Source organism: Trichechus manatus, unplaced genomic scaffold, assembly GCF_000243295.1.
Source record: "Trichechus manatus latirostris isolate Lorelei unplaced genomic scaffold, TriManLat1.0 scaffold00032, whole genome shotgun sequence".
NCBI classification, from domain to species: domain Eukaryota; kingdom Metazoa; phylum Chordata; class Mammalia; order Sirenia; family Trichechidae; genus Trichechus; species Trichechus manatus.
Window position 1 is genome coordinate 9,952,404 of NW_004443968.1, and position 23,782 is coordinate 9,976,185.

General features: G+C 34.7%; 1 protein-coding gene across 2 annotated transcripts in view; it reads left to right on the plus strand.

Moving 5' to 3' along the window:
- SLF1 (SMC5-SMC6 complex localization factor 1) overlaps positions 1-23,782 on the plus strand; it is a 75,662-nt gene that overhangs the window by 24,643 nt on the left and 27,237 nt on the right. For both annotated transcript variants that reach the window (XM_023730119.1, XM_023730120.1), the window contains exons 6-13: positions 6,908-7,054; positions 7,935-8,084; positions 8,947-9,069; positions 13,961-14,014; positions 15,028-15,186; positions 16,245-16,408; positions 20,995-21,126; positions 21,726-21,891. In XM_023730119.1, the coding sequence (XP_023585887.1) occupies positions 6,908-7,054; positions 7,935-8,084; positions 8,947-9,069; positions 13,961-14,014; positions 15,028-15,186; positions 16,245-16,408; positions 20,995-21,126; positions 21,726-21,891 (1,095 nt within the window). The remainder of the gene's footprint in view (positions 1-6,907; positions 7,055-7,934; positions 8,085-8,946; positions 9,070-13,960; positions 14,015-15,027; positions 15,187-16,244; positions 16,409-20,994; positions 21,127-21,725; positions 21,892-23,782) is intronic.

Sequence of the window (23,782 nt, forward strand, 5' to 3'; positions counted from 1 at the left end):
GACCAGATGAGTTGTGGAATGACATCAAGGACATCATACATGAAGAAAGCAAGAGGTCATTAAAAAGACAGGAAAGAAAGAAAAGACCAAAATGGTTGTCAGAAGAGCTCTGAAACTTGCTGTTGATCGTCAAGTAGCTGAAGCAAAAGGAAGAAATGATGAAGTTAAAGATCTAAACAGACTATTTCAAAGGGCAGCTCGAGAAGACAAAGTAAAGTATTATATTGATATGTGCGAAGACCTGGAGATAGAAAACCAAAAAGGAAGAACACGCTCGGTGTTTCTCAAGCTGAACTGAAGAAAACATTCCAGCCTCGAGTGGCAATAGTGAAGGATTCTATGGGGAAAATATTAAACGACGCAGGAAGCATCAAAAGAAGATGGAAGGAATACACAGATTCACTGTACCAAAAACAATTGGTCGATGTTCAACCATTAACAGGAGGTAGCATATGATTCAGTGGTACTAAAGGAACAAGTCCAAGCTGCACTGAAGCTGTTGGCAAAAAACAAGACTCCAAGAATTGATGGAATACCAACTGAGATGTTTCAACAAATGGATGCAGTGCTGGAAGTGCTCACTTGTCTATGTCAAGAAATTTGGAAGACAGCTGCCTGGCCAACCGACTGGAAGAGACCCATATTTATGCCCATTCCAAAGGGAGGTGATCCATCTGAATGCAAAAGTTATCAAACAGTATAATTAATATCACACACAAGTAAAATTTTGCTGAAGATCATTCAAAAGTGGCTGCAGCAGTGTATCAACAGGGACCTGCCAGAAATTCAAGCTGGATTCAGAAGAGGATGTGGATCAAGGGATATCACTGCTGTTGTCAGATGGATCCTGGCTGAAAGCAGAGAACACCAGAAGAATGTTTACCTGTGTTTTATTGATTATAGAAAGGCATTCGACCGTGTGGATCATAACAAATTATGGATAACATTGCATGGAATGGAAATTCCAGAACACTTAATTGTGCTCCTGAGCAAACTGTACATACATCAAGAGGCAGTTGTTCGAACAGAACAAGGGGATACTACGTGGTTTAAAGTCAGGGAAGATGTGAATCAGGGTTGTATCCTTTCACTATACCTATTCAGTCTGTATGCTGAGCAGATGATACAAAATGCTGGACTTTATGAAGAAGAACAGGGCATCAGGATTGGAGGAAGACTCATTAACAACCTGTGATATGCAGATGACACAACCTTGTTTGCTGATAGTGAAGAGGGCTTAAAGCACTTCCTGATGAAGATCAAAGACTACAGCCTTCAGTATGAATTACACCTTAACATAAAACAAAAATCCTCACAACTGGACCAATAAGCAGCATCACGATTAATGGAAAAAAGATTGACGTTGTCAAGGATTTCATTTTACTTGGATCTAGAATCAACACCCATGGAAGCAGCAGTCAGGAAATCAAAAGAAGCATTGCACTGGGCAAATCTGCTGCAAAGGATCTTTTTAAACTGTTTAATGAGAAACTATTTGTTCTGTAAACTTTCATCTAAAGTACAATTAAAAAAATAAATAAAAAGAAAAAGGAAATACTTAATGCTTTAAACAGTACCATGAACTAGTAGTCAATCATAGGATTATGAGAGAACATTTTAGAATGAAGGTATAAGTACAAGTTAGGAACCAAGTAGCACTCAAAAGACTCTTGTCCTTTATTTGACTTCTCTGATCTTCTTGTGAGTCTATAATCCAGTCTCATGAGTGCATTTAAATTGTGTGCCAAATGCCATGACTAAATCAATGAATAAGACCTAAAGCCCAGAGCACATCTGTGGGATCACCATGAGTCAGAATCAGCTTGACAGCAACTAACAACAACAGTCCAGGACAGGAAGCGAACATATGGATTGGAAGCCAGGCCAACTCCCATGGCCATACTGTGTTGCTTTACTCCTAGATAATAGAATAATTTGCTGAGTAAGTTAAGTTTTTGGTCATCCATTTGGAACATAGCATTATACTATATAAAACAGACTAGACAGGCCCGCTTTCCTAGATTATACAGGGAGACAAAACACTTAACACAATGTTCAGTACATACTTGGCATGAAAGAAATATTTATAAAAAATAAGAAATAAAAAATCAATATTTATAAATAAAATAATTCCTATATATATGATAAAGTAGCTAATTGGAAAATATTATGTGTAGATCATTTGTTTAGCTCTCTAAAGAATAAATTATTTTACTTTAAAAATCTTATGAATGTCATAGCTTATGTATCAGGTTATAATTTTCACATAGTTAACTTATGTAGAGTACTTGTCTCATACATCCTATTTCACTGATGGCTATATAGCACTTGAATGTATAAGTAAATATATTCAGGATTGTGTTATTATGTGCCATTGGGTCAGTTTTCAACTCACAGTGATCCCATGGGATAGAGTAGAACTGCCCCATACAGTTTTCTAGGCTGTAATCTTCATGGAAGATCACCAGGTCTTTCTCCCATGGAGCTGCTGGGTGGGTTGGAACCCCCAACATTTTGGTTAGCAGCTGAGCGCTTAACCGTTTCACCACCAGAGCTCCTTATATTCAGGATTTGAAAGCGATATATTCAGGATTAGAAAGCTATATATTCTTGCCTAGTTACTAATGATAATAGTATTTTCTCTTGCATAGTCTGTGTAACTAAAATCTATGTGCGATTAATTTATTCAGTGTCTTAGACATTATTTGGTGATCTGGACCTGTGGATTTATCCTCCCATTGTCAGTCATGTGAAATTTAAAACCAGAAACTGACTTTTTTCACTCTACAAGTTCTCCTTAAGGAGAGTTGTTGTTTGTACCAGGGCTTCAAACAGGTTCTTCCTGGTTCAGTCATGGCTGAAGAAGCGAAACTGGAACAGACCCAAATTTTCAAAATTTGAGTGAACCAGAACAATAACTGGAATGGGAAAAATTACAGGTCAAACCCCTGCTGGAAACTTAATCTCCCTCTTAGAAAACAATGGCCGTGTACGCGTTGTAGAGCGGCCAGATCTCTTGCCTGTCAGATTTTGAGCAAAGTGGAAACAGTGGTGCCCCTTTCAAAGATGGTAGCCAGCTACACCTCTTTGATTGTGTATCACTGTCCATAAAGCTGCCTGTAATCCAATTTCATGAATCAGGCTCCTTCTGAGTCTCCCATTCCTGGGCTTTGAGCCATAATTTTTCCAATTACAGTTATCATTCCAGATCACTCAAATTTCATAAATTCAGGTATGTTCCAGTTTTGTTGCCCTGGCCGTGACTGAACCAGTTTGAACCAGTTCAGATCCTTGGTCTGTAAGTTCAGAGTAATTCTTCCTTTGATGCCAGGAGTAAAAGGAGGAAAAGAATTTATTTTTCTTTGTTTTCTATTTTGCTTTCCGAGTAACTGAAGAAGAAATTCAATCAACTGCTCCCAGGGATTGTTGTCCAGTTGCAGGATTGCAGCCTGCTAAAGGGCCCTCATAATCCACATAGGAAGCCAGTACAGGTGAAAGGGAACCAGAGATATAGGCCTCACCACATTTTGGCTTTATCGTAATTGTTGCCTAGAAAGACAGTGATTCTCCAGTCATTTTGTGTAAGGGTAATGAATCTCTGAACACCTTTTTATAAGTACGTTTTGGGAATTGTTATAGTCTCACCCTTGTTCCCAACTCTTTATATTGCTAAGCTTCTAGAATTGTACATCTGTGTACATGCACTAGTATTTTTTTATTATTGGTGGGTGGTTTATGAATTCAGTTTGGATCTCCTGGCAAGAGCAATTGAAATGTTTGAGATAAGAGTTAGATAAAGATAATTGTTGTTGATTGCTATCCAAGTAAAATAAGAACTGTGAATTTGATTTGCTTAGTCTTCTTTTCCTCTCTGTGTGTGGTATACTTGCAAGTGAGACGTTTTATCAATAAAAAACATAAAAATAAGCTGAGAAGTAATCTGTCCGTAATCAGACTTTTAAAAAATCTAGATTATAACTTTTATTTGAACAGGTACTAGAAAAAACATTTTTGTTCTTGGTTATTCTTAAAAAGGATTCATTGTTAAACTAGATCAACAAAGCATTAGTTATTCTTGAGATAATGTGGAAATCATTTTATTATTCAGAACTTTTGCTGTAATGATTTTTTTCTTTGAAAGATTTTACCAGTGTTGGTACTTTCAGGTTAGGAGGGTGCATTCTACCTACTTGTTTGACTAACAAAATATTATGTAATTATAGATAAAGTTGAATACCATAAGACGTGCATAATATTGAAATTATACTTAATTGCCTAAGCCATTTTTAGATACAAAACAAAATTCAGAATGATGAAAATTCCCAAACCAGTTCTTTTGGGACTAAACATAGTAATCAAGAAAAAAAAAAACAAAGATTCTCCAGGAAAGATATGAAATTTGTTGAAATGAAAGATGCCTTAAGGGAGACTGTATGTAGAGACCAGGTGAAATTTACAGACTAAAAAATACGTTTCTGGTTCTTCTTACAAAATTATTTGAGAAGCATTTTATATGAACGAAATAATAGGAACTTTGGAATCAGAGAGCTAGTATTTGAACCCAGCTCTGCGTTTTATATTCTGTGGCTTGAACAAATTAGGAAATGGCCTTATATCTCTTGTTCAGAACTCCTGTTGAAATAATACACATATGCATTTGGAAATATCACACAGTTTCTAATACACAGCATGTTCCCAGTACATGGTAATTGCTTAAAACTCCTCTGTATGTTTAATGTAAAATGCATATCTTATAGAGCATTCTTCTTAGCTATTAGCAATATGCATATTTATAATTCATAGTCTAAATTATTTTACCTGCACATAGAACAAAACCCCATTGTCTTTGAGTCAGTTCCGACTCCTAGCGACCAAAGACCACAGCCTTCAGTATGGGTTACACCTCAACACAAAGAAAACAAAAATCCTCACAGCTGGACCAATAAGCAACATCATGATAAACGGAGAAAAGATTGAAGTTGTCAAGGATTTCATTTTCTTAAATCCACGATCAACACCCATGGAAGCAGCAGTCAAGAAGTCAAAAGACACATTGCATTGGGCAAATCTGCTGCAAAAGGTCTATCTTTAAAGTGTTAAAAAGCAAAGATGTCACCTTGAAGACTAAGGTGTGCCTGACCCAAGCCATGGTATTTTCAGTCACCTCATATGCATGCAAAAGCTGGACGATGAATAAGGAAGACTGAAGAAGAATTGACACATTTGAATGGTGGTATTGGTGAAGAACACTGAATATACCATGGACTGCCAAAAGAATGAGCAAATCTGTCTTGGAAGAAAGAAGTACAACCAGAATGCTCCTTAGAAGCAAGGATGGCAAGACTACGTCTCACATACTTTGGACTTATTACAGAAGGGATCAGTCCCTGGGGAAGGACATCGTGCTTGGTAAAGTAGAAGGTCAGTGAAAAAGAGGAAAACACTCAACGAGATGGACTGACACAGGCAGCAGCAATAGGCTGGCTCAAACATAATGATTGTGAGGATGGCACAGGACTGGGCAGTGTTTCGTTCTGTTGTATATAGGGTCGCTATGAGTTGGAACTGACTCATGGCACCTAACAACAACAATAGAACAATAATTTACAAAATAGTACGCAAATGAATTCTGTTTTGATTAAACATGGAAAACAAAACAACAACAAAAAATAGGAAGGACTTTGAACTTGAGCAATGGTAAAAGTACCTCAAGAAGGCATATATGTGGTTCAAGTAAAATTTTTCAGACAGGAACAGCAACCAAAAAGGCAGTATAGTTCTACCCTAGAAGAGCTAATGTTCTATTATATTCAGTATCATATCAGTGTTTAATAAAGAAGACTCTTTGATTTATCATTTGCCTAATTTAGCAATGACAACAACAACAACAGCAGTCTAAAATATGTTTATATGTGACTGAAAAGAAATTAAAAAGTTATGCTTTCACTGGACATGTCAAAAATTTTACAAAGAGCATATTAGTAGCAGTTTGGAAATTCTTAAACTGAACAATACCTTTAAAAAGCATGTGTGGAGAGTTTAGGTAAAACATTCTAAGCTTAAGATATGTTGGTATTTTTTTCTTGCTCTTCCAAAGTACAGTTGATTATTGTGTGACTTACAAGATTACTTTTTATGATTAACTGTATTTACATAGCTTCACAAGAGGCTCCTTGAGTTGATGTATTTGCTGAAATATGCCTTGTAAATTTGAGATTCTCTAATCCACAGTGTAAAGTATTTTTATGTACAGAAAGGAATGTAAAATAATGATATTATTATTAAATTTGGCTTTGAACATGGGGAAAAAATAAAATAGAAATTTCATGAAAGATGTGGAAATTATTAAAATTAAGAGGAACTCGAGGATATATATAGAATTCAGGTAAAATTTTTTTATCTTTTTAATGAATTACATAATACAATGAATAAATATAATGGTTTATAATGCTCCTTGCTGTGTTTAATACTATTTAATACTATCCTGTAAAAATATTATCTTGAGATGTTTTGTTTTATGTACCTAATAATGGCAAGATTCTATTTGATCTACACCCTAAACTATTTTTACGTACATTTGGGAAAATAAAATGATGAAGACAAATCACATTCTGTTTGACTAAATCAAAAGGGAGAAAAAGCAGAGACACCAAAAAAACCTAAATTATTAAAATGAAAGTACCTAAACTAAGTATATGTGTAAACATGACATAAAACTTTGTAAATTGAAACATCTGCATTTTTCTACTTTATGATATAATTCACAAGGCTTTGCTATGTTTAATCTCATATGTATATCTTAGAAAACCTACCTTCCTGAGTGGATTTTTCTGTTGTGACTTGCATTGGTTGTGTTAAGGCTATATTTAATCTGTTGTCTAACTGAAGTATTTTTACAAACATGCAGAAAGAAATGCAAAATCATGATGAAGATATTAATATTAGTTCTATTTTGACTGAACATCCAAAAAAAGAAAAATTCAGAGATTCAAGTAAAGATTTGAAATTTGTCAAAACAAGAAATTCCATGGGAAGGCACACATCTGGAAATCAGGTAAAACTTTCCAAACTAAAAATAATTCAGATTTTAGGCCCTTTTCTAAATTTACCAGATATGTTATTCATGAAATTGTTTCTTCTTAAATATACATGGTAAAGCATTTTTAAAAGTTTGTGTGTACAGTTTTAAAAAGAATTTTAAAAAGTGACTTTTTATAACCACCAGCCAGATTCAGATACAGAACATTACCAGTTCCTTAAGAACTGACGTGCTATTTCCCAACTGCGTCTCCCTTTTTCCCTCTTTCCCAGAAGTATGCTGTATCTTGGAATTTGTGTTAATTATTTTCCTGCTTTTCATTATAGTTTGCCAGTTATGCATTTGTCCCCAACAATATATTGTTTAGGTTTGCCTGTTATTGAACTTTTTGAGTTCATACTATTTGTAGTCTTCTGTGACTTTTTTTTTTTTTTTGCTATTGTGTATTATCTTTCATTGTATGACCATGCCCAATAATATTTATCCATTTTACTATTGATAAGCATTTGAATTTCTTCTTGTCTATTTAGTTGGTTGGTTGGTTTTTGGAATTATGAGCAATTATGCTATGAACAGTGTGAACATTATTTTGCATGACTCTTGGTGTATGTTTAAGAGTTTCTCTGGCTCATGGTATATTTCTAGGAGTATAATTGCTGGGTCACAAGGACTGTGCATGTTCAACTGTACTAGACAATGCCCAACTGTTTTCCAAAATGTTTTACTAATTTATAGCCACTACAACAGTGGATGATATTTCCTGTTGTATGTAGGTCTACTACTTTTTGTAGTAGTATGCATGTTTTGTAGGTCAGACTCTTTTGGAGTTGATTTGGATGTGGTGACATACACATTTATGTTGAGGTTTGTTTAACTGTGGTCTAAATACATGTAGAAAGAAGTTAAAAATTATGAAGATATTCAGAGGAGTTATATTTTGAGAAAAAGGTGCAAAAAAGAAAAAGAACAAGAGGAAGATTCTACGAAGGACGTCGAACGTGACAAAATCAAAAGTACCTTAAGAAAGTACCTATATAGAGATCAGGTAAACCTTTGTAAGATAAACATTTTTTTTTTCCCTGACCCTTCCACAGTATAATCTAAACATGTAATATGATTTTTATGACTACTGGCTATGTTAAATATAACCTGCATGTCTTATGAAGAAATCTTCTTTAGTTGATCTGGTGTGCTAGTCATGGTTTATGTTATGATTCACTTTAGTCTACAGTGAGAAGTATTTTATGTGCATGCACAAAGAATTTTGAGCTAAAAACCAAAATATTCAAATGAATTTTATTTTGCCTGAATGTAACAAAAATGAAAAAAACGAGCTGAATTTTTAAAAATGAAAATGCTTTAAAACTACATATGTATGTAGATTACATATTACATACTACTCTAAATTTTAATTTTGTCTTACTCTTCCCTGGTATAATATAGACCATGTTTAATAAGATAGCTTGTCTCTAAAATTGAATCCTTCCTGAGTTAATTTTTCTTAGAGTAAGACATTATTTTATGATTTTAACCACAGCATTTTTATATACATGTATTCAGAAGGACCTTCAGAAAAATGACGGAGGTAAATAAATGAATCTTATTTTGTGTGAACATGGCAACAACAGAAAAAAGAGGTTTGGGAAAGATTTGGAACAGGTTAAAATGAATAGTACCTTAAGAAAGTACATATGTAAATATAAGGTAAAACTTTCCAAATTAAAATATTTGCTTTTTTTTTTTCCCTTTTTCTTTCAGTATACAGTCTTGATCTAATATGATTTATGAAGATTTGCTGTAGTTAACATTGTATAAATGTGTTCATCTTGAGTTGTATTGTCCATTGTGATATTTATCATTTGTGTTGACACTAGTACATTGTCTAAAGTTCTTTTACATGTATACAGAAAGAAGTGAAGAATTCTGTATTTGCTGATTATACCAAAAAAGTAAAAACCAAAGTTATCAAGACTGATGTGGAAATTATGGAAGTAAAAAATGCCTTAAAGAAGCACATATATAGAGCTCAGGTAAAATTTAGCATAATAAAAATTTTGTATAATTTCCTGTCCTTCCCTAATGTAACCAAAATATATGATTTCTTATTATGTTTAACATGTCTTAAAATAATGTTCTTAGTTCATTAATCTGTTATGAACAGTTATGTACTTGGACATCTAGTAAATATACTGCATCTCTGCTATTTATACCTCAGTAATGTCACAGAGGGTCTTGGTGGCACAGTGGTTAAAGCACTTGGCTGCTAACCAAAAGGTTGGCTGCTCGATGCTACCAGCCGCCCTGTGGGAGAAAGATGTGGCAGTCTGATTCTGTAAAGATTATAGCCTTGGAAACCCTACGGGGCAGTTCTACCCTGTCCTTTAGGGTAGCAATGAGTCGGAATTGACTCGACAGCATTGGTTTTTTTTTTAATGTCAGATAAATTATGTGTTTGCCGTAGGTTAAATTCATTTTATTTTCACAGACAGTGCCTTTAGCTTGTACATTACAAAACCATATCTTATATCAAATTTAATAATTTAAATGTATGATATGGACTTTTAATAATAGCTATAAATCATTGGTATATTTTCATGATACCAGAATTTCAGAGCTTACTGTGGCATTTAGAAGTTGTTTCTGAAAGAGGATTTCATTTATAAAATAACGTGGATAATCAGGTACCTGGGTTGCATTTGATAGTGTACAATGGAACTGAGTTTATGCTGCTATACAGCTTGGATTCATTAAGCAAATACTTATTTAGACAGACTATTTTGAATTTAAGTATCCACTTTGAAGTTAAAATTACTTAAATATTGAATATTTTATGAATTACAAGATAAGGTAATATAGTGACTATCATATTGAGTATCATTTTTCAATTATACTTTTCTACTTTTACATGATGTGTCTTTTTAAGACATAATGTATCCATTTTTAAAGAATTCATAGTTCATAGGGTTTTCAGGCCAGGTTTTAAGGCCACTGAAATTATTTAGTTCATTTAAAGAAAAAAATCTTATTTTCTCATTTAAAAAATAATTTTCATGATACACATATCTAAGACTTTTAGTTCTATAAGAAAAACATTAAATCAATTTAGACAGTAACTACCTTTGTAAATTAAGGTGCCAAGCTGAAGCACATTTTAAAGAAATAGGATAGTTGAAGGCTGCCGTCAATAACAGTAATAAGCCTTCAGTATATAAGATACTCCTTAATAAATTCTTTTTGATGTAGAAGAGATAAATGTGGATTCAGGATTGTGGTCAGTATCCTGATTTTTTGAGGGAGATATCCTTCTCACGGTAAATATATATGAGCAACTGTTTCCTCACCAGGACATTTATTAAACTCTTGATTTTTGCTAATCTGATAGGTGAAAAAAAAAGTGTGATTAGTATTTCTCTCTATTCATTTCCAGAATTTCCCTAGTGGTTTGTCTTCCTTATTTTTCTAGAGTCAGTTTAGCTGTTTCACAATGATCATTTTGGTAATTTTATTAAGAGTGTATAATCTGTATATGTTAAATTGTAATAATGTATTTAACAGTTTTTCTGTTATTCGCTATTTAGCCTATTTCCAGTTTTGTCCCAATATAAGTACTGCTGTAATGGATAGTTTTGTTGAACCTGAAGGTTTTTTTTTAAATTATGAGAATTATTAGATTACAAAAATGTATAAACATGTTTAAGGCCTTATATACTCTTAACTTGAATTCTAAAATGATTTTGTCAATATACCATTCCATCAACAGCTACAATTTCTCTTTGAGACTTTTCTTCATGTTAATAAGATCTTTAATTTGTAGCACTTCACAATCCTGTGTCTTTCTACATGTGAAAGCATAATTGTCTAGATTTATTCAAACCGTCAAAGTATGGTGTTGGTTACATTGTCCCTGGGTGTGTGCTGATCAAGACTTAGCTGATCTTGTGATTGAATCTTAGTATCTTCTCACCTCTTTGATACTCTTTGAATTGACTTCTCCTGGGTTATTTAAAAATAAAATGTCATAAAACTCCTTTCAAATTGTTGAAGAATCATCTTGGGAAGCACAACTTTAAAAATAACTTAAAATTATCTGTGAAAATAATACTTGTTTATTTAAAAAATTAAGTAGTCATAACCATAGGTTTTTAAAAGTGCCCCCAATCTCATTTCCCTGAGGTAACTATTTTTATTAATTGATAAGTCTTACAAAATTTTAATCTTCCTCTATAAGTATAAATATATATACAAACAAAATTGCATCATAGCATATATACTTTTCAATAACTTTTTTTAAAAAACTGTGTATGTATTGTAGACAGCTTAATGGCTGTTTACTATATTTTTACGCAAATAACTCGAGCCTTCTGTGTTTGTTTGCCTGCCATGCCCTTCCCTCTTGAAGTATTTTCATAAGCGTGCTGTGCTGATTTTTTTTACAGCAACATGTGGAAGAGGATTGTCATGGCGATGCTTGTGAGGGAACCTCTTGGGGGAGGGCACGGTTGGCAAACACAGAAGGCAACCATTATTTGTGTAAAAATATGGTGTGTGTATGTGTGTGAGAGAGAGAGAGAGAGTATGTGTGTGTCTTTTTATTCTTTAATAGCTGCATATTCCATATCCTGATACTGCAAATTATTTAAATATTCAGGGGCATTTAAGCGTTTCCCAGTTTGGGTTTTTCTTTGTGTGTTTGTTTTTTACGTTACAAACAATCCTATAGCGAACATTCTTGAACATATGTTTTTGTAGACTTAGGAGACAATCCCCTTAAAGTAAATTCTTAGAAGTAGAATTGCTGATTCTGATAAGCACATTGAAAATTTTGGTACAGACTGCTAAAATGTCCTCCAAAGAGGAATTTACACTTTCATTAAAGTGTATGGTAATATATCTATTTTCTTACTCCCCTGCCAATATTAGGTATTATTACTGATTATAATTATTACTAATTGGATAGTCACACACACACAAGAAAAACTATATTATTGGGGGTTTTTTACTTCAATTTTTTACTATTTTTAAAAATTGAGGTACAAGTTACAGATAGCAAAATTCATCCACTTTAATGTATAGATTCATGAGTTTTGACAAACACATATTGTCAAGTAACCACTACCACAGTCAAAATTTAGAACAGTTTCAACCCCCTTAAAAATTTCTTCATGCTCTTTGTAGCCAACCTTTCCCCCCTCTTTCAGCCCTTGGCAACCACTGATCTTTTTTACTGTTATAGTTTTACCTATTCCTACAGTATGTTTCCTTTAGAGTCTAGCTTTTTTCATTTAATTCAAGGGTTGGCAAGCCCACCACTGGCCAAGTCTGTCCATGCCCATGTATTTATGCATTGTTTATGGTTGCTTTCACAGCAGCAGAGCTGAGTATTTGCAAAGCATACATAATGTCCCACAAAGCCAAAAATGTCTGCCAATCCCTGATTTAGCCTAATGCATTTAAAATTCATTCTTGATGCTGGTTGTATCAGTAGTTAGCTCTTTATTAGAGTTTAGTATTATTCCACTATAAGGAGTATCCATAATTTGCTTGTCAGTTTACCAGTTGAAGGATATTTGAGTTGTTTATGGTTTTTGACCGTTATGAATAATTAAGGTCACTTAAACGAATAATTTCTTTTATAAGGATCAGCACAAACCTAGTCCCTCTGAGGCAGAGGTTAAAGATGTCCCTAATGTCTTACTTTTCCAAGCTGCTGCACCACGCTATCATCTCTAACATCAACTACTCCCTCTAGCCTCGGTACTCTCCCTCCTGTCTTTGGGTTCCCTAATTTGCTGCAACATCTCAGAACTCACAGACCATATAAACGAAATGGCTTATGCAGTTGTGGAGGCTGGCAAGTCCCAAATTCATGGGTCAGGCGTAGACTTCTCCCTGGCCCTCAGTCTCTGCCCAGAGGCACTCAGTTTTCTTGCTCCATGGGCCGGGAAGCCCACTGTGCCATCTCTTGCAGGTCTCTCCTTCCTTGGTGGTGGTGGTGGGCTTTTCTCTCTGCTCTGGAATTGGCTCTCTTTTAAGGCAAAACTGACCAATCCCCTGATGGGCAACAATTACCCTATCACATAATCACCTGGGTGGGAGTTATAGGCTCATGGCTAGAAAGGCCACACACAAAAGTAATTAATCTCACCACAGCGCTATAAGCAATCACTTACAGATTTTTGTGTGAACATGTTTTCATTTCTTTTGGGTAGATATTCAGGAATGAGAATGCTGGGTTGTATGATCAGTCTATGTTTGACTTCATAAGAAACTGCCAAACTGTTTTCCAAAATGGCTGTATCATTTGCATTCCCATCAACAACGTGTTGAGAGTTCAAATTGCTCCACACCCTTACTAGCACATAGTATTGTGAAGTAATAAGGAGGTTTTGGAAAGAGACAGTGGTGATGGTTGCACAACACTGAATGTAATTAATGTCGTGGAATTATACACTTAAAAATGATTAAAATGGCAAATTTTATGTAATATATATATTTTAACATGATAAAGTAAATAATAGTGAAAGATGGTGACACTTCAGATGTGACTATATAGAAAACATACTGGCATTTTTTTTCTTCTATGGACCCTTATACAAAATATTCTCTGCATGTATTTCTGATTATTAAAAAACTAAAGACAATGGATATCTTCAGGTCTTCAAAGTGAATCTGACCTTACCTTTTAAGTTATTTTAACTTAGAAGGGAAAAATAGGGAAACTTTCATACTCATTAAAGTTCTGTTACCCTAAAATGATAGAAGTCAGTAGTCTGAATAAACATGACTATCAGGTTAATTACAGCTTGTATGTGCTCTTGAGTCTGTTTTGTAAGTCTGGCCAAGGTTTTATGCTTTGTAAGCTGAAATGTATTTTTTGACCTAAAAATGTTTGATTTTCTTTAAATGGTTGCTCTTTTGTAGGCTGTCAGATACAGTTGCATTATAGCAGATAAACAACCACTATACAATGTGGAGGTAAGGGACTTGGAGTGGAAGTGGTAACGGGAGCAAAAGGTTTTGGTTTTGTTATTTTTGGTTATTTTAATATAATGAAATGCGGTATCTGTACAACAACGCTTTCTGTCAAATTTGAAAGGTAGTTTCTCTAATCAGAAAAAGAAAAATACTGTTCTCTCAAACCTGCAAAAAAAAAAATTTTTTTTTTTTCCATATAGTAGTAAAAACTGACCACAGGTATTAAAAACTTACCTTGTGCTCATGGCAGGTGAGGTATGTATCCCTCCCTGCGGTCACATTTTATAAGAGTTACTACCTGAAAATTTTTTAATATAATATTTACTAAAGTATATTATTTCCTTTATATCACTATTCATTCCTTTAAAATTATTTGTTTTATTCCATATAGTCTTACAGAGTATTTTTGACTCTAATCATTCACTCAACTGGTAACTTTCATTTTATTGTTAAAAATATTTTTACCAATGTAAATGTACTTTGTAGAACTCTTAGAGCTATATGAATGCACACTCCCAGTGTGATTTTATGACACTATAGCAGTTTTCTCTGCTGGAATTGACAGCACACAACAACAACATAGTAATTGTCAATTTTTGTAAATATTGATAGTGTTTGATGATATCCTAATATTCTAAGTATATCTTAATAGGCATAATTTATTTGCAAGTTTAAAAAAATCAAAAAAAGAATTTAACAGGGTAGTTGTAGCTCTGGCCAAGTTCTCCTCAGTATCAGCCAAACTCTCCAAATTCCTTTTAAAAGTTTTCTCTTGGAAGTATTATTTAAGGCAACAGAGAATAATAAATATAGCAGTTAATAATTGTTTTTGCAGTGCCTTATAGCTGTAAAACACATACATATACATCATCCTTTTCGAACCACATAACAGCTCTATGAAGTAGTAGGGGCAGGAATTATCTGCATTTTACAGATGAGGAAATTAAAACTCCTGATTCTGGATGTGCATTTTACTCTTCTTCTCTTTGAATCATAGAATCTTTCCTTTTTAGGTTAAAAATGCTGAATTTCCCAGAGGTGTATTAAATTTAATTGAAAGCCTTATAGAAGGACAGTTTTTTAAAGAAGCAATTGAGGAACTTTCCTCTTTGCAAGCACATTATATTCCTCCTGTATGCCTTCTTCATGCTCTTCTAGAGAACATTCTACAGGTAAGCGCAGAGTTGTAAAGGTGTATAATGTTTTTCAAGGAATGTGCAAATGTGAACATTTCTCCATATTTTTGTATGTTTACAGTCTATTTTCTCTTTTCAGTTTTTTTTTTTCATTTTAATAGGAAATGAGGTACACATTTATTACTACTTTTTTCTGTTTTTAAAATTTTTATCTTTTTGAAACCAGGGTGGATGATTTACTATTTATACTGCACAGTGGTTAGAGCTTGGCTGCTAGCCAAAAGGTTGGCGGTTCAAGTCCACCAGCCACTCCTTGGAAACCCTATGGGGCAGTTCTACTCTGCCCTACAGGGTCACTATGAGTTGGAATCAACTCAACGGCAATGGATTTGGTTTGGTTTTTGGTATACTAGGTAGTAACTGAGTGCTTTAACTTATTATTTTTATAGAATATTGAAGATAATTTTCTCTTGGAAAAAAATTATCTGATTTTTTTCCATGAGAGTAAAGTATCTAACATAAACATCAGATTACAATGATCTAGAATGGCGTTTGATAAATTACTCCTTTAGTACATTGGTAATTATCATCTTTATTCATAGTATACATAGAGAATGAACATACTGAAAATCAGTAGGAGCGGCTTTTCAAAGGTAGCATTCCAATCATGTTCTTCATCAAGGTGCCAATTTCATGAAATAATAGGCTGAAGAAGCTTTGCTGGACAAATGTTGGTGATAAGTAAGCATTTTCCATGAAAAGTTTCTTACCGTTAGTTCCTTTTAGTTGACATTTGGGAACTTTTATTCTCACTCGATACAGTCATGAAAAAGAAAATGGATATTTCATATAAGTTGGTCCCAATAGCTAGGATTTCCTAATGTGTAGATATATCTTTAAAGTGTACCTCTCTCTCCATTACAGTATTTAATTAGCTAAACATGATACTTCCATCTGATATCCTTTGTCAAAAACACATATATTTGGTAAGAAAGTTAGGCCAACAATATTGTTATAATTTTAGACCGAATTATGCACTGAAACTACTTTTAGCTATAGTAGTTTATATTTGTTTGTTTATTTTTAAATAATAGGATAACATGGGTACGTTTTCTGGTCGATACTTTCATATACTGTCAGCTCTTCTTCACCTACATCCTCCTTGGAAGTCCCTAGCCATGTCAAGATATTACTTAGAGTTGTTTCAGTGTCCAACTTGCATGAAAGGAGCGTGGTCTCTGGTAGAAGTGCTTATCAGGTAAGAAATTTCATGTGAAGATGCTAAATTTTATCTACTAGGAGTTATGTATTTTTTAGATACTGATGAAGCAGTATATTTCTTTTTTTAAGAAAAAAATTGTGTGGCACAGTGGTTAAGCTCCTGGCTGCTAACCCAAAACTCAGCTGCTCGAACCCACCAGCTGCTCTGCAGGAGAAAGATGTGGCAGTCTGTTTCCGTAAAGATTTACAGCCTTGGAAACCCTATGGGACAGTTCTTCTCTATCCTATAAGGTCGCTATAAGTCGGAATTGATTTGACGGCAATGGGTTTTTATGTTCTGTGTTGTATTCATTTCAAAACTCCGATAAAAAGGCTAAGTCTTAAATTGGTCATGTTAATCTGTTTATTTAAAAAATAAATGTTTGATGACTGAATGCACATACTGGACCATGGGCTTGGCTAACATGGTTAATCATTAGTATTTGCTTTTCTGGGAAAACGTATTTCTATAGCAAATAACCAATTTTTAAAAACCAAACTTTTAGAAAATAATTCATTTATATATTGGGAGCTAGCTAGATGTAGTATATATGTATTTTTAACAAAATGGTAAGTATGTATATTGTTTTAAAAATTAAGGAAATAATATTGATGGACATCATCATCAAATTTGGTTATCAAAAGTATGTATATTTTTAACTGTATACAATATGTTTTAGTGTTTCTGTTTTATTTTTTCAGCTAGAAATTTGAATATTGAAACAGAACTTAATGTTTCCTAAATATACCACCTCTTTTATGCCTCTGCACATGCTGTCTTCTGCCTAGTATATGTTGTGTTGCTGGGAGCTGTCGAGTCGGCACCAAATCATAGCAACCTTATGTATAATAGAATAAAACCTTACCAAGTCCAACGCCATCCTCATAATAGTAGGTGATCCACTTCTGAAAATAAATTAGCCAGTGGAAACCTTGTGAATAGTATATATACCCTTACTTTGTCTTCCAAATGTTACCATCTCTGGAAATCCTATTTCTTCTTCTTTCTCACAAACAAAATTGATCGTTTTCCCCCTTCTACTCTGATAACACTGTATCTGATAGTCCTCCTTTGTCTGAGAAGGTCTTTCTTTTTAACTTAGTACTAAGTTTCAGAAGGTCCATAGTGGTGAGAGAGAAGGATCTTTGGTTAACCGTTTGGATCGTAAAGATTCACTGGCCATGAGGTAGCATGTATTTACTCATGCTTTCAACAAATGTTTATTGATTATTTACTGGGAGCCAGGCATAATGCTACATTTCAGGGATACAAAGATAAATAAAATAACAATTTCTGTACTTTTGAAGGTGACTGAGATGTAAACACAATACCAACACAACATACTAACCTCACAGGCACAGGATGTGAGGGAGTTATGGTTTGTGTAGCTGACATCCTTCTTAATTTTCAAATCTGTTCCCGTTTCACTGCCATTGCCCTTATTTAAAATTGCTCATTATTTGTTACATGAACTATGAGATAGTTGCTTTATTGATCATGATTCTGCTTTTTTCCTTTATCTTCCACCGTGCCCCAGCATGCTCTTTCCAAGTAATTGTGTCATTTCTCAAATTAAAGTCCTTCCTTCATTGACTCACACATCCCCTGTAGAAGACAGTTCAGATTCCTTAGCAAAGCATGTAATACCTTTTATGGTTTAGCCCCTGGAGATATCTCCTTTCTCATCCCCATCACTTTCCCAAATGTGTCCAACTACTGAACTGTTTTCCATTTCCTCTCCCTTCGCTCTTGAGTTTTCTCGGCGTCTCTCCATCCCTGCTCACTCCTCAAATATCTGGCCAACCCCAAATTATCCTTTAAAACAGCTCAGATGCCGCTTCCTAACTTTTGCCCTTTTCTTGAAGTTAAGTTTGTCACTCACACCAACCTGTGACTTTCTTTAAAGTAGGTGCCCAGTCTTAAACATTTCCATCCTCAGTGCCTAATATAACGCCTAGAACATACCCCAAACCCACTACCATCAAGTCAATTCTAACTTATAGCAACTCCATAGGGTCTCTAAGGCTGTAAATCTCTACGGAGGCAGACTGCCACATCTTTCTCCCATAGAGCCACTGGTGGTTTGAAACCACCGACCTTTCGGTTAGCAGTCGATCACTTTTTTTTGTTTGTATGTTTGTTGTTCTAGTTTAAGTGAAAGTTTACATTTCAAGTTGGTCTCTTATACAAAAATTTATACATACATTGTTATGTGACCCTAAATTGCTCTCCCTATACTGTGACAGCACACTCCTCCTTTCCACCCCTGATTTCCCATGTCCATTCAACCAACTCCTAACCCTCTCTGCCTTCTCATCTCACCTCCAGACAGAAGCTGCCCATTTAGTTGCATGTATCTACCTGAGCTAAGAAGCACACTCTTCATGAGTATCATTTTATGTCCCACAGTCCAGTCCAATCTTTGTCTGAAGAGTTGGCCTCAGAAATTGTTTTAGTTCTAGGCTGACAGAGAGTCCAGAGTCCATGCTTTCCAGGGTTCCTCCAGTCTCAGTCAGACCGTTAAGTCTGGTCTTTTTACTAGAATTTGAGTTCTGTACCCCACCTCTCTCCTGCTCCATCAGGGACTCTGCTGTGTTCTCTGTCAGGGTGGTCACTGGTGGTAGCTGGGCACCATCTAGTTCTTCTGGTCTCAGGCTGGTAAAGTCTCTGGTTTGTGTGGCCCTTTCTGTCTCTTGGGCTAATACTTTCCCTGTGTCTTCTTCATGCCGTTTACTCCAGGTGGTTGGGACCAATTGATGCATCTTAGGTGGCTGCTTGCAAGCTTTTAAAACCCCAGTAGCAGTCAATCACTTTAACCTCTGTCCCACCAGGGCTTCTTTCCTGGAAGGTTAAAAAAAAAAGAAAAAAGACAAACCTGTTGCTGTCCAGTTGATTCTGACTCTTGCGACCCTATAAGACAGAGTAGAACTGCCTCATAGGGTTTCCAAGGAGCAGCTAGTGGATTTGAACTGCTGATCTTTTGGTTAGCAGATGAACTCTTAACCACTATGTCACCAGGGTTCCAGAACATAATAACCCGTTGCCATCGAGTCAAATCCGACTCACAGCGACCCTATAGGACAGAGTAGAACTGCCCCATAGTGTTTCCAAGGAGCAGCTGGTGGGTTGAAACTGCTGACATTTTGGTTAGCAGCTGAACATTTAACCACTGCGCCACCAGGGTTCCACAGAACATAATAGGTACTTAATAAATGTTTGGGTGAATTAATTCATGCTGCAAGGAGATAGAATTTGGGCAGCTTAAAAAGTAAACTTTTTAATAAACAGAAGTACCCAGATTTTGTTTCAAAATAATTGGACTGGTGAGAAGGGGGAGGGTGCCTAGGGAAGTGATAGGGGTATAGATGAAGCAAAATTAGGTATGAGATGGCTGTTGTTGAAGTTGGATGATATTAGTCTTTCTACTTTTGTATATATTTGAAATATTCTATAATAAAGTTTTTTTAAAAAAAGGAGAGATACTGTGTTATCCATCTTTGCTAGTTGTCATATATACTGAATAACTATATGGGGGTGGTGGATGTTATAGAACAGATTGAAGTATTAAACGAATTGTTAGATTTAATAGCCGTTAAAGACTCTCATATGGTATCCAAGAGGGGGCAGGGAAGGTGGAAGCAAAGATAGAAAGTTACAATACATTGTTGATACAATTGATAAGAAAGTTGGGAGAAGATTATAATAAATGTAATTGCCTAGACTTTTGCTCTAAGTCCTAGAGTTCTGGTAAGCTTATGTTCTCTTTAAAAAATAGTATAGAAATGTACTGTACAACACAGTAGGCACTAGCTACATGTGGCTATTTAAACTAAAATTAATTAAGATTAAATAATTTAAAATTCAGGCCCTCAGTTACACTGAACCCATTGCCACCAAGTTGATTCTGACTCATAGTGACCCTACAGGACAGAGTAGAACTGCCCCATTGGGTTTACAAGGCTGTAATCGTTATGGATGCAGACTGCCACCTCTTTCTTCCACGGAGCAGCAGGTGGGTTCAAACCACCCAACTATTGGTTAGCAGCCAAGCGCTTAACCACTGCATCACCAGGGCTCCTTCTCAGTTTCACTAGCCACATTTTAGTGTCCAATAGAACATTTCCATCATCACGGAAAGTTCAATTGGACAGTACTGCTATAGAAGATGAAAAGAAAAGAAAATACTGAATTTTAAAAGCTCTAAATAGCCCTAAATGACATTAATTTACTAAAATAATGAAAAAGAATAATCTTGTGTAGGCAGAGGATTGTGAAGAGTATTGTAAATTGAAAGCATTATCTGGTCATCTCAGTCAAAAGAAATAAATGAAATGAATAAATCTGTTTTTTATCAGCAAATTAAAGACTACAATTGGAGAATACCAGATGGTTGTTAAACATTAGTCATTGAAAAATAAAGAAATTACGTCTGCATTATTAATAATTAAGTAATAATAGGTATTTGACATGGTTTACTTTTTAAAGGAAGAAAATAGATTACTAATTAATTAAAAAATACTTTGTCCACAAATTACTTAATGAATTGCTTGTACGTTATAGATTGTTGGTTTCATGTTTTTCAGGTCTTGTCTTTTCAATGAAAATTTTTGTCACCAAATTTCCGAAAATATTATTGGTTCTAAAGTGCTCCACCTGACACTGCTTAAATTTTTCTTTAATTTAGTTGAAAGTGAGGTTCGGCACCTGACTCAAAAGTAAGTTTTAATCATTAAAAATAACATTTTTGTATATTTCCATTGTTCTTGTACACCATTTTTCTAATCATATATATGCATACTTCTAAAATATCACCTTTTTATTTTAAAGTAGATTTCTTATTTTAGAAACATATTTCTGAACACTGTCCTTCAGTGGCAGTAACATTTACTCGTTTTCTGTTTCCTCAGTTCACATTTTTATTTTTCTTTGAGTTATATATTTGGATAGGTAAAAGTGTTTCCATACCTCAAGATTTATATTTTTTTAATTCTTTAGTAATTGAGTGTTTAAGTTAAAATCTCACTAGATTTTAATACAGCTTTTCTAATGCCCACGGTAAGTTTTACTTATATTCTAAAACTTGTGGATAGATTATTGTGTGTACAATGTTGTTGATTTTATTGTACTGAGATCATTTTGTCATACTTTGTCTTTTAGTATATCTTATAATTTTTTAATATTATGAACTTTCTGTGTTCAAAAATGCTAACTTTTTTGTTGTTTTTTGACAAAAGATAATATGTTTAGTAAATGCAGTAATCAAATTGATATTAGGTAATCAAATTGACATGCTTTTTGTTCATATTTTAATTAGGTTGTATGACTGGTCAGATTCTCAGAGTCTGAAAATTACAGGAAAGGCAATTCTTCTTGAACTCTTTTGGTCAGGAAGTGAGACCTCTGCACTTTTGACCAAACCAGTAAATATGCTTTTGGAGTGGACTATATATTCTCACAAGGAAAAGTACAAATCTAATGATGTAAGTGGGATTAATTTACAAATAAATATTGGCCTGTGGAAAAAGTACTTTGAAGTATTCATCTTTTCCTGTTCCCTTTATTCTTTGAGTTACTTGAAGAAAATTAAAATGCACCCAAATATATATATATTTATAAACTTCTTTAGTTTTATTGTGACTAATGCCTTTATCCCCTCAGCTTTATAATAGGCAGTTATTTGATTATTAGTGAATGACAGCAAAGAAATGTACAGTTACCATTCTAGATTTTTTTTTACTTTTGTACATTTCAATTCATAACGACCCTGTGATAAACGAACTTGAGTCAATCCTTAAAATTTTTTGTGTTCTACTGAAAAGAAATACTACTTATTTTTGAAAATGCCTTTCTGGATGTTAAAAGTTATTTCCTGAAATGTTTCTTCGTAAGTACCTTTGGCCTGTTATTAGAAATCTAATATGCAGTGATTTTAGTGTGTTATCTATCTGAAGGGTAGTTGACTGAATTAAATGTAGTAAAAATGTAAAGTACATAGCAACATGCACGCACACATTGGATGCGTAATAAATAGTAGTCACTTTTGTGGGTTGTATCCCCTAAAAAGATATGTTGGAGTCTCAACCCCCAGTACTTGTGAACGTGACCGTATTTTGAAATAGGGTCTTTGCAGATGTAATTAAGTAAAGATGAAGTCATACTGGGTTAGGCTGGACCTTAATCAAATGACTAGTGTCCTTATAAGATGAGGGAAATTTGGACTTAGACACATAGAGAGAATATTATGTAATGGCAGGGCCAAAGATTGGAATGATGCTTCTGCGGGCTAAGGATGGACCGCAACACCAGAAGCTAAGAGAAAGGCATGGAGCAGTTTCTCCTTCTCCAGAGCCTTCAGAGAGAGCATGGCCCTGCCGATGCCTTGATTTCAGATTTCTAGCCTCCAGAACTGTGAGAGAATTGATGTCTGTTGTTTTAAGCCACTCTGTAGTAACTTCCTATATCAGCCCTAGGAAACAAATAGATTTTGTTACTGGGAGTAAGGTGTTTCTATAACAAATACCGAAAAATATAGAAGTGGTTTTAGAATTGGGTGATGGGTAAAGTGCTAGAAGAGTTTTGAGGTATGTGATAGAAAAAGCCTCGATTGCCTTGAAGAGACTGTTGGTAGAAATATAGTTGCTAAAGGTGATTCTGGTGAGGGCTGCAAAAGAAGTGAGGATTGCTGTAAAGAAAACCTCTGTTGTCTAGGAGATTGCTATATTGTCATGAAGAAGAGTATGTTGCTAGAAATAGGAATGTTAGGGTGATTCTGGTATCAAGATAGAAATAAGAAACATGTTATTGGAAACTGGGGGAAAGGTGATCCTTGTTATAAAGTGGCAAACAACTTGGCTGAATTGAATTCTTCTGTAGGGTGGGAAGTAGAACTTATAAGTGATAAACTTGGATATTTAACTGAGATTTCTAAGCAGAGTGTGGAGGGTGTAGCCTGGTTTCTCCTTGTTGCTTGCAATAAAATGCAAGAGGAAAGAAAGAAACTGAAGAATGAATTGGCAAGCAAAAAGAAACCAGCAGTTGATGATTTGTAGTATTCTTAGTCTATCTAGGTAGTGAGCTCTGGAAACGGCCAGGGATGTGGCTGAACAACCATTTGCTAAGAAAAGTAGGCATCTGACTTATGGATTCAATCAGCCATCTCAGCAGAAGCCAGGAATTAAGATGAGGTTATCCAGGAAGGATCTGGGGCGAACCCTCATGTCTAATGGTGTGAATCCCCTCAACATCACAGACGAAAAGGTTTTTGAGAATTTCGTTTACCAGCAGTAAGAAAGGGACAGAGACAGGAAGAAATGAAGGAAGAATGACTCCAAGGGCAGAGCCTCAGATGCAAAGGCTAGAGAGGGTGAGGCC